General features: G+C 43.6%; 1 protein-coding gene across 3 annotated transcripts in view; it reads right to left on the reverse strand.

Annotated features, from left to right (window-relative positions):
* Positions 1-12,422, reverse strand: part of TUB (TUB bipartite transcription factor) — a 216,825-nt gene that overhangs the window by 81,888 nt on the left and 122,515 nt on the right. The window contains exon 1 of one of the 3 annotated variants that reach the window (XM_088450308.1): positions 5,453-6,149. The exons of the other annotated variants lie outside the window; for them this stretch is intronic. Within the exon in view, the coding sequence (XP_088306434.1) occupies positions 5,453-5,490 (38 nt within the window). The 5' untranslated portion in view covers positions 5,491-6,149. Of the gene's footprint in view, positions 1-5,452; positions 6,150-12,422 lie in introns of those variants that run through there. 3 annotated transcript variants of the gene reach the window in all.

The raw sequence follows: 12,422 nt of genomic DNA on the forward strand, positions 1-12,422 counted from the left end.
GGATAAGTAGAGATATGAAGAATGAGGTCCTGCATGACTAATAAGTGAAGTGGTACTGTGCAGCTGTCCGTATGTACAGGATAAGCACAGATATGGAGAATGACATGCTGCATGAACAATAAGAGAAGTTGTACTGTGCAGCTGTCAGTATGTACAGGATAAGTACAGATATGGAGAATGACATGCTACATGAATAATGAGAGAAGTGGTACTGTGCAGCTGTCAGTATGTACAGGATAAAGTACAGATATGGAGAATAACATACTGCATGAATAATAAGAGAAGTGGTACTGTGCAGCTGTCAGTATGTACAGGATAAGTACAGATATGGAGAATGAGGTCCTGCATGAATAATAAGTGAAGTGGTACTGTGCAGCTGTCCGTATGTACAGGATAAGCACAGATATGGAGAATGACATGCTGCATGAATAATGAGATAAGTGGTACTGTGCAGCTGTCAGTATGTACAGGATAAAGTACAGATATGGAGAATGACATGCTGCATGAATAATGAGAGAAGTGGTACTGTGCAGCTGTCAGTATGTACAGGATAAGTACAGATATGGAGAATGAGGTCCTGCATGAATAATAAGTGAAGTGGTACTGTGCAGCTGTCCGTATGTACAGGATAAGTACAGATATGGAGAATGACATGCTGCATGAATAATGAGATAAGTGGTACTGTGCAGCTGTTAGTATGTACAGGATAAGTACAGATATGGAGAATGAGGTCCTGCATGAATAATAAGTGAAGTGGTACTGTGCAGCTGTCCGTATGTACAGGATAAGTACAGATATGGAGAATGACATGCTGCATGAATAATAAGAGAAGTGGTACTGTGCAGCTGTCTGTATGTACAGGATAAGTAGAGATATGAAGAATTAGGTCCTGCATGAATAATAAGTGAAGTGGTACTGTGCAGCTGTCCGTATGTACAGGATAAGTACAGATATGGAGAATAACATACTGCATGAATAATAAGAGAAGTGGTACTGTGCAGCTGTCAGTATGTTCAGGATAAGTACAGATATGAAGAATGAGATCCTGCATGAACAATAAGAGAAGTTGTACTGTGCAGCTGTCAGTATGTACAGGATAAGTACAGATATGGAGAATGACATGCTGCATGAACAATAAGAGAAGTTGTACTGTGCAGCTGTCAGTATGTACAGGATAAGTACAGATATGGAGAATGACATGCTGCATGAACAATAAGAGAAGTTGTACTGTGCAGCTGTCAGTAGGTACAGGATAAGTACAGATATGGAGAATGACATGCTGCATGAACAATAAGAGAAGTTGTACTGTGCAGCTGTCAGTAGGTACAGGATAAGTACAGATATGGAGAATTACATACTGCATGAATAATAAGAGAAGTGGTACTGTGCAGCTGTCAGTATGTACAGGATAAGTACAGATATGAAGAATGAGGTCGTGCATGAATAATAAGTGAAGTGGTACTGTGCAGCTGTCTGTATGTACAGGATAAGTACAGATATGAAGAATGAGGTCGTGCATGAATAATAAGTGAAGTGGTACTGTGCAGCTGTCTGTATGTACAGGATAAGTACAGATATGAAGAATGAGGTCCTGCATGAATAATAAGTGAAGTGGTACTGTGCAGCTGTCCGTATGTACAGGATAAGTACAGATATGGAGAATAACATACTGCATGAATAATAAGAGAAGTGGTACTGTGCAGCTCTCTGTATGTACAGGATAAGTACAGATATGGAGAATAACATACTGCATGAATAATAAGAGAAGTGGTACTGTGCAGCTGTCAGTATGTACAGGATAAGTACAGATATGGAGAATAACATACTGCATGAATAATAAGAGAAGTGGTACTGTGCAGCTGTCAGTATGTTCAGGATAAGTACAGATATGAAGAATGAGATCCTGCATGAACAATAAGAGAAGTTGTACTGTGCAGCTGTCAGTATGTACAGGATAAGTACAGATATGGAGAATGACATGCTGCATGAACAATAAGAGAAGTTGTACTGTGCAGCTGTCAGTATGTACAGGATAAGTACAGATATGGAGAATGACATGCTGCATGAACAATAAGAGAAGTTGTACTGTGCAGCTGTCAGTAGGTACAGGATAAGTACAGATATGGAGAATGACATGCTGCATGAACAATAAGAGAAGTGGTACTGTGCAGCTGTCAGTATGTACAGGATAAGTACAGATATGAAGAATGAGGTCGTGCATGAATAATAAGTGAAGTGGTACTGTGCAGCTGTCAGTATGTACAGGATAAGTACAGATATGAAGAATGAGACCCTTCATGAATAATAAGAGAAGTGGTACTGTGCAGCTGTCTGTATGTACAGGATAAGTAGAGATATGAAGAATGAGGTCCTGCATGAATAATAAGTGAAGTGGTACTGTGCAGCTGTCCGTATGTACAGGATAAGTACAGATATGGAGAATAACATACTGCATGAATAATAAGAGAAGTGGTACTGTGCAGCTGTCTGTATGTACAGGATAAGTACAGATATGGAGAATAACATACTGCATGAATAATAAGAGAAGTGGTACTGTGCAGCTGTCAGTATGTACAGGATAAGTACAGATATGAAGAATGAGACCCTTCATGAATAATAAGAGAAGTGGTACTGTGCAGCTGTCCGTATGTACAGGATAAGTACAGATATGGAGAATAACATATTGCATGAATAATAAGAGAAGTGGTACTGTGCAGCTGTCTGTATGTACAGGATAAGTACAGATATGGAGAATAACATACTGCATGAATAATAAGAGAAGTGGTACTGTGCAGCTGTCAGTATGTACAGGATAAGTACAGATATGAAGAATGAGACCCTTCATGAATAATAAGAGAAGTGGTACTGTGCAGCTGTCTGTATGTACAGGATAAGTAGAGATATGAAGAATGAGGTCCTGCATGAATAATAAGTGAAGTGGTACTGTGCAGCTGTCCGTATGTACAGGATAAGTACAGATATGGAGAATAACATACTGCATGAATAATAAGAGAAGTGGTACTGTGCAGCTGTCCGTATGTACAGGATAAGTACAGATATGGAGAATAACATACTGCATGAATAATAAGAGAAGTTGTACTGTGCAGCTCTCTGTATGTACAGGATAAGTACAGATATGGAGAATAACATACTGCATGAATAATAAGAGAAGTGGTACTGTGCAGCTGTCAGTATGTTCAGGATAAGTACAGATATGAAGAATGAGATCCTGCATGAATAATAAGAGAAGTGGTACTGTGCAGCTGTCTGTATGTACAGGATAAGTACAGATATGAAGAATTAGGTCCTGCATGAATAATGAGAGAAGTGGTACTGTGCAGCTGTCTGTATGTACAGGATAAGTAGAGATATGAAGAATGAGGTCCTGCATGAATAATAAGTGAAGTGGTACTGTGCAGCTGTCTGTATGTTCTGGATAAGTACAGATATGGAGAATTACATACTGCATGAATAATAAGAGAAGTGGTACTGTGCAGCTGTCAGTATGTACAGGATAAGTACAGATATGGAGAATGAGGTCCTGCATGAATAATAAGAGAAGTGGCACTGTGCAGCTGTTCATGCAACCAGAAAATTACAGTCATAATGCTGTACAGAAAACATAGACAATAATACTGGAGCACAGTTAGTGCCCGCTGGTAGAACAGATTACAGCGCTAAAGCAACAGACGCCGTTATTGCAGGTGACCAAACATGAATGGGTTAAGTGAAGATCATGGCACGAATAGTGGTCTCTCAATAAAAAATATCTGTTGTAGAAAAATGCAGTTACAAAATAAAAACGGCAACAACCTGTCTAATTTCTAGGCCTCATATTGCTTATGGAACCAGCCCATCGTTGTTTTATTGAGTTTAGCAAAGATGTAAAGTTCATGTCAGTGAAGTAATTATCAGAGCGAGATGCTAAACATTTAATCAGACCGCACTCTCATTCTGTAGCCAGTGGCCATATCTAGCACTAAATAATGACTATTGTTACTATCAGGAACATTTATTTCATGGTCAGCTGTGTCCTACAGTGCAGTGATATTAATATGAACCATAAAGCCTGCCCATGCCGTCACTCCCAGCAATTTATAAAGAGGGCTAATAGGTATTAAGCATATGGATGCGGTTATTAAATGGTCTTGATACTCTCAGCTGCAGAAAAATGAAAAGTAACCTAAAATGTGTGTGTGTGTATGTATATATAATTATATATATATATATATATATATATATATATATATGTTAGATAGATATTAGATAGGTAGATATTTTATATATATATATCTATATATCTATATATATATATATATATACAGGGCCGTAGCTAGGGTAGTGCGGCCGGTGCCATCGCACAGGGCACCACAGGTCAGGGGGCGCTGTTTGGGCCTGTCATATTTCCTTTTATTATCATTCTTGCTTGTAGCTTCCTCTTATTTCATCCCCAGCATCTCCTGGCCTCCCCTATCTATTCCCTGGCCCTTTCCCATGAAGCCATGACCCTTTTTTGGGTGCATTGTGTCCCTTTGAAAAATGGGGGGGGGCGCCAATGCTCTTTCTGGCACAGGGCACCAGAAAGTCTAGTTACGGCTCTGTATATATATATATATATATATATATATATATATATATATATACAATATCTATCTATATATAGTCGTAATCCCGGCGAACGTGATGCCAACGGTCAAAATACCGGCGCCGGAACCCCGAAGGTATGTATCGGGGGTTAGGAGGGGGGTTAGGGTTAGAGGTTAGGCATTAAGGAGGGAGGTTAGGATAGGCACTAGGGGGGGAGAGTAGGGATAGGCACCGGGGAGAGAGGGTTAGGGGTACGGGTTAGTGTTAGGTTACTTACGTAAAGCTGTTGGGATTCTGACCGGCGACATCCCAATCGCCAGGATCCCATACACAACTATATATATATATATATATATATATATATATAAAATCTCCTAGGAAACCATATTAGGATGTTGGAGAACTGAATGCATCTAAAGTCACACAGTCTATACAGGATAAAGAACCCAGCAGCCACTTCCAAACTTCAGGAGATGGAGCTCGGCCCTTCCAGCCTGTCTGCATATTATACCAAGGTTCATGTGTCACCCAACATCTGGACTAACTCATCTCCAAGCATCATCCGTAATGGCTGGTGACATGATTGGATCTCATGATCAGAGCAACCAGCCTCAATATGTCATCTCCACCAACAGTCAGGTAATGAGGCCGGCCAGGATTTAACCCAGTACTGGAATGGCCATGAGATGAAAGAAAAAAATAACAAAACATTTAAAGCATCTACTGCAAGAAAATCACATGGAACCATACATGGCTGTCAGTGCTGACTGAGTGGGACTGAGGAGGTTAATTTGTATAAGACTGCCATAAAATAACTGAGTATATGTATGCTCTAGTAAGTACAGGGGGGAAGGGGTTAATTTACCTGTAAGGGATCCAGTCAGACTGGTGCTTAGAAGTCATTGCTCACAGAATTGGGGTCCTCAGTAGGAAGGGCCTGAAGACAAGATGACCTGTCCAGACCCCATGTAGTCCTCTGCCAAGTAGCCAGCACCATCCTCCGGAGCACAAGGGAACAATTTGGGTTCTGGGTGAAGGTGAGCAGGGCTGGAAGAGCAGGATGCAATGCCGCAGCAGGGACAAACAGTGCAGGGGAGCAGGATACAGTGCAGCAGCAGGGGATAGCAGGTCAGGAGAGTAGCAGCAGGGACTAGCAGGTCAGGAGAGTAGAATGCAGTGCAGCAGCAGCAGGGACTAGCAGTGCAGGATGCAGGGCAAAAGAGGAGCCGGATACAGGTCAGGAGAGCAAAATTCAGTACAGCAGCAGAGACAAGTAGGGCAGGTGGAGCAGGATACAGTGCAGCAGCGGGGACAATGATGCTGGAGAGCAGAATGAAGGGCAGGAGGAGCAGGATGCAGTTCAGCAGGAGAACAGAATGCAGGGCAGCAGCAGCAGCAGTAGTGCTGGAGTGCAGAATGCAGGGCAGGAGGAGCAGGATGCCGTGCAACAGCAGGGACTAGCAGTGCATGGTGCCCGCAAGGTGTCCTCCTCTCAGCACCATGACGCCCCAAGCTCCAGCTGCACACCAGGGACCAGCATCAGCAGCCGAGCAGCTCCACTAATGACCATTTCCACTCCACATCAGCAGCCAGACACAGCCCCCAGTGATGTCATCTGCCAGTCAGTGGGCTGCCTGCAAAACCTGAGCAGGAGCAGCTGCGTGCGATGAGGAGCGCTCTCCCCCCACCCTCACAGGCTGCATGCCAGGCATTGACACTGCTCCACCATCATCTCATTCACAGGCTGCGACTTGTAGTTCCATAGCAGCTGGAGAATTGCCCGACATTGCCTATTTAACCCCACTATATATCCAGCTGAATAATTAAAGTGCAAATTTCTTGCAGGAAAAAGAAAAATAATAAAACAGGAAAATGCCATATTTGCAGCCTTATTACAGCCGGTTATCATCAGCTTTGCTATCAGCCTTCATCAGATCAATCTGTTGTTATTAATGCACCTTCTGTTGTAACAAAGCATTCACTGTACTGGGATTTATGTCTGTTATTATGTGTATAAGAGAGTGTCCTGTGATGTCATGGTTACCTTAGAGGCAGTTCCTGCAATGGTAAACTAGATCACTGATTAGCGCCTGATTGGCGTTCGCCCCTCTACGACTTTATGCAAATGGCATATAAACACCTTCCATTGTGTACATCCATTATAAGGACCTGAGACGCCCACTTTTAGCGCCTTTTCGTGCACGCTGTAATACCGATTGGTGCGTCCTTATATGCCACCATCGGGCGCAGCTAAGGAGGCCAATCCCGTGCCGTTTTATTTCAATCCGGGGATTTGGGAATAAAAAAACTCAATCCCTAGCATGCCTGTTTTTTTTTTTAAATGTCAGCATCCTGCCGATCCTGGTATTGGCCTCGCAAGTCGCAGCGCTACGTCCGGTGCAGTTTCTCCATCTGACCACGGCCTCCTATGCTTGCTGCTGTCCGTCCATGAATGCAGCCACTTACTTTGACCCGCCAGGCGACACTCTCGTGCTATAGCCACAAAACGGACCATTTTTGCGTACATTACTAGCCACCGCCCTGTCACTGTCCAGGAACACCCATCACTTCTTCGCTACATTCCTGATACCACCTGAATCTATCACAACACCTTTGTGCGTAGACTCTGTAACGCATGCATCATAGGAGATTTCAGAACCTGCCCGGCGTATGTAAAAAAAGAAAAAAAATTGCTTATGCTTGGTCACAAAAACTTCATATACATGAGTGACTAGGAAAGCACCAATCAGTGCCTGTGGTGCATTCACAACGGCCAATCAAATGTTGTTTGATTGAAAACAAATACTAGGACTTTCCCAGGTATGTAGGTGTCTTCTTCCCAATATGTATGTGTTCGCAAATGCATGACCATGCCCTTATCCTGTACTTGGTATGGGAACGCTCCTCTATCGTCCATCCAGGCGCAAGTAGAGGTAAGTGGCAGATTCACACAAATCTGCCTGGTGGCATATGCATGTGGGCACATGGTCTTGGGCATGCGCAGAGATAATTGACATAAGTTGCACTGGCTACACGAACTGGCGAGATATTCGCTGCATCAGCCCCTGGTGTCACTAGTGTTACAGAAGATGTTTAATTCACCAGGATAAAAACCACTATATATCTAACATTATCAAAGGGCATATTTACTAAGCAGTAACCCCTTTTTTTTTTTTGCAGACTTTGCCTGACAGGTTTAAAAGAATAATAAAATGTAATGCAAAACTGGCCTGATGTTGTCATTTTCTATTAATGTCCTTTTACATATGGCAGACAAAATCTGCAAAAACCATGTGTTTTGAGTAATAGTAAATATTCCCTTAAATCACATCAAAGTGAGCCCTTGTGGTGCAGTGTGTGTCATACACTTTGGGTCCCATTTATCATTGCATATTAATAAATGAGGCTTTTATCTCATTATAATACTAGATTGTAAGGTCTAATAGCATAGTGCAGAGGTTCCCTACCTCGCTATTACAGTCCAGGTTTTAAGGATATCCATGCACAGGTGAATAATTACTACCCCAGTCAATTTGATTTAACCATCTGGACTCAAACATGGATATCCTTAATACATGGACTGTAATAGCGGAGATTAGGGCACTCTGGAATAGTTATATATTATACCGCTACATTGTAGCACTATAATTGTTACATTTTCTGTAATGCTGGCCACACACATAGCGATATTTTACCTGATCTGGCCGATTCCGATACATTGGAATGACAGATCGTGTAAAATATGGCCAAATCCTGAGTAAATTGTGAGTCCCCGCTCCCTGCTGGTCGCACATCGCATCGTCAGATCTGCTGTGCAGTAGGGCAGATCTGACAATCTAGGAGGCGATGAACTGTGAAATTTGACTGCAGGAGAGATCGTATGAAGATTGGACACCAAATCGTGTGCAGAGCTGCCGGGGAGAGTTTCAAGGGAAACCGTACACATCGGCTGATCGTGAGCACATCGCCATGTGTGTGGCCAGCTTAACTTTGCTCAGTTTTGCAGATATTTACTTCTGAGTATTTTCACAGAAGTAAATCTATAAAATAACAGTAGTGGATATTTGCTTTGTGTACAACGATACAGAGACTGTGGCCACTTGGTAAGTAATTGAAGTAATACTGAGATTGCAGGCACTGGGTTGTGGGTGAGTCATTATTGTAATACTGATATACAGTAGTGGGTATTGGGCAATGAGCTATCACAGTGATACTGAGATTGCAGAGTGAGCTATCAGGCTGATACTGAGATTGCGGGCAGTGTGCTATCAGGGTAATACGCAGATTGCTGGCACTTGGTGTGTGAGCTATACTAAGATTACAGGCACTGGGCATTGAGACATCTGGGTGATACTGAGATTGTGAGCATTGGACAGTGAGCTATAGGGTGAAACGGAGATTGTGAGCATTGGGCAGTGAGCTACAGTATCAGGGTGATACTGAGATTGTGTGCAGTGAGCTATCAGGGTGATTTTGAGATTGTGAGCAGTGAGCTATCAGGGTGATAATGAGATTGTAAGCATTGGGCAGTGAGCTATAGGGTGAAACTGAGATTGTGAGCATTGGGCAGTGAACTATCAGGGTGATCCTGAGATTGAGAGCATTGTGCAGTGAGATATAGGGTGATACTGAGATTGTGAGCATTGGGCAGTGAGCTATAGGGTGAAACTGAGATTGTGAGCATTGGGCAGTGAGCTATCAGGGTGATACTGAGATTGTGAGCATTGGGCAGTGAGCTATCAGGGTGATACAGAGATTGTGAGCATTGGGCAGTGAGATATAGGGTGATACTGAGATTGTGAGCATTGGGCAGTGAGCTATCAGGGTGATACTGAGATTGTGAGCATTGGGCTGTGAGCTATCAGGGTGATACAGAGATTGTGAGCATTGGGCAGTGAGCTAACAGGGTGACACTGAGATTGTGAGCATTAGGCTATCAGTGATACTGGGATTGTGAACATTGGGTAGTGAGCTATTAGGGTGACACTGAGATTGTGAGTATTGGGCAGTGAGCTATCATGGTGGTTGTGAGCATTGGGCAGTGAGCTAACAGGGTGACACTGAGATTGTGAGCATTAGGCTATCTGGGTGATACTGGGATTGTGAACACTGGGTAGTGAGCTATTAGGGTGACATTGAGATTGTGAGCATTGGGCAGTGAGCTATCAGGGTGGTTGTGAGCATTGGGCAGTGAGGTATAAGGATGATACTGAGATTGTGAGCATTGGGCAGTGATGTAGCAGGATGATACTGGGATTGTGAGCATTGGGCAGTGAGCTATCAGGGTGATACTGAGATTGTGAGCATTGGGCAGTGAGCTATCAGGGTGGTTGTGAGCATTGGGCAGTGAGCTATCAGGGTTGTTGTGAGCATTGGGCAGTGAGGTATAAGGATGATACTGGGATTGTGAGCATTGGGCAGTGAGTTTTCAGGGTGATATTGGAATTTTGGGTACTGGGAATGATTCAACCACATGCTGCACCCTTGATACAAAGCGCTCATCTCCTTGGATAAAATCCACTGATCCCGGCTTCTGGTTTCCATGGATACTGATGTCAGAAAACCCCATACAGTAACTACCGGACATTTCTCTCCAGTTTTATCACTTGTTTAATATGAAATCTCGTAAAAATTCCCCCTGCTGACTGGAACATTTATTCTTAGTCTGATGTTGTATGAAATACAAACACAAAACCCTAAGGAAAATGTAATATATGCCTATTAGCTGGACATATTTTCTAAAGCATCCCCATTATTACTTATACATGTAAATCCAGCCCCCATGATCCCAGCAGTCACAAAGCTGACACTCTTCCAGGTACATTCAGGCTACAGAACCTAACACTGAGATAAGGCGGCAGGGTGAGGATACAGGTCTGTGCAATGCCTCTGTGAGCAGCACTTAACAGCTCCTTGATGATTTTTGACCCAAAACAAGTTATCTTAGTGTGTAATACATGCTGCAGGCAACACATACTATTCATGTATTACTATCCTATCAGAAACAGGGAATTCACAGACTTACTGTTAGAACATTTCCACTGTTTGTTCTGTAGCACAATGACAATCTGCAAAAAGGAAAATGTGCTATCTGTAAGTCAGCATGTAGTACAGAGTCAAGTGACCAGTACACTATACAGAGCCAAGTGACCAGTACACTATACAGAGCCAAGTGACCAGTACACTGTACAGAGCCAAGTGATCAGTACACAATACAGACTCAAGTGACCAGCACTCTATACAGAGCCAAGTGACCAGCACACTATACAGAGCCAAGTGACCAGCGCACAATACAGAGCCAAGTGGCCAGCACACTATACAGAGCCCAGTGGCCAGCACACTAAACAGAGCCAAGTGGCCAGCACACTATACAGAGCCAAGTGACCAGCACACTATACAGAGCCAAGTGACCAGCACATTATACAGAGCCAAGTGACCAGTACACTATACATAGCCAAGTGACCAGTACACTATACACACCCAAGTGATCAGCACACTATACAGAGCCAAGTGATGAGTACACTATACAGAGCCAAGTGACCAGTACATTATACATAGCCAAGTGATCAGCACACTATACAGAGCCCAGTGGCCAGCACACTAAACAGAGCCAAGTGGCCAGCACACTATACAGAGCCAAGTGACCAGCACACTGTACAGAGCCAAGTGACCAGCGCACAGTACAGAGCCAAGTGATCAGCGCACTATACAGAGCCAAGTGACCAGTGCACTATACAGAGCCAAGTGACCAATGCACAATACAGAGCCCAGTGGCCAGCACACTATACAGAGCCAAGTGACCAGCGCACAATACAGAGCCAAGTGGCCAGCACACTATACAGAGCCCAGTGGCCAGCACACTAAACAGAGCCAAGTGGCCAGCACACTATACAGAGCCAAGTGACCAGCACACTATACAGAGCCAAGTGACCAGCACATTATACAGAGCCAAGTGACCAGTACACTATACACAGCCAAGTGACCAGTACACTATACACACCCAAGTGATCAGCACACTATACAGAGCCAAGTGATGAGTACACTATACAGAGCCAAGTGACCAGTACATTATACATAGCCAAGTGATCAGCACACTGTACAGAGCCAAGTGAGGAGTACACTGTACAGAGCCAACTGACCAGTACACTATACAGAGCCGTGACCAGCACACTATACAGAGCCAAGTGATGAGCACACTATACAGAGCCAAGTGACCAGCACACTGTACAGAGCCAAGTGACCAGTGCACAATACAGAGCCAAGTGATCAGCGCACTATACAGAGCCAAGTGACCAGCACACTATACAGAACCAAGTGATCAGTACACTATTCATAGCCAAGTAACCAGCACTATTCATAGCCAGGTGACCAGCACACTATACGGAGCCAGGTGACCAGCACACTATACAGAGCCAAGTGATCAGTACACTATACAGAGCCAAGTGATCAGTACAGTATTCATAGCCAAGTGACCAGCACACTATACAGAACCAAGTGACCAGTACACTATTCATAGCCAAGTGACCAGCACACTATACAGAGCCAAGTGACCAGCAATCTATTCATAGCCAGGTGACCAGCACACTATACAGAGCCAAGTAACCTGCACTCTATTCATAGCCAGGTGACCAGCACACTATACAGAGCCAAGTAACCAGCACTCTATTCATAGCCAGGTGACCAGCACACTATACAGAGCCAAGTAACCAGCACTCTATTCATAGCCAGGTGACCAGCACACTATACAGAGCCAGGTGACCAGCACACTATACATAGCCAAGTGATCAGTACACTTTACGGAGTCCTCGGATACCTTGTTCCATCATTCATTACAA

The sequence above is a fragment of the Taudactylus pleione genome, unplaced genomic scaffold (genome assembly GCF_031769625.1).
Source record: "Taudactylus pleione unplaced genomic scaffold, aTauple2 ptg000515l, whole genome shotgun sequence".
NCBI lineage: Eukaryota > Metazoa > Chordata > Amphibia > Anura > Myobatrachidae > Taudactylus > Taudactylus pleione.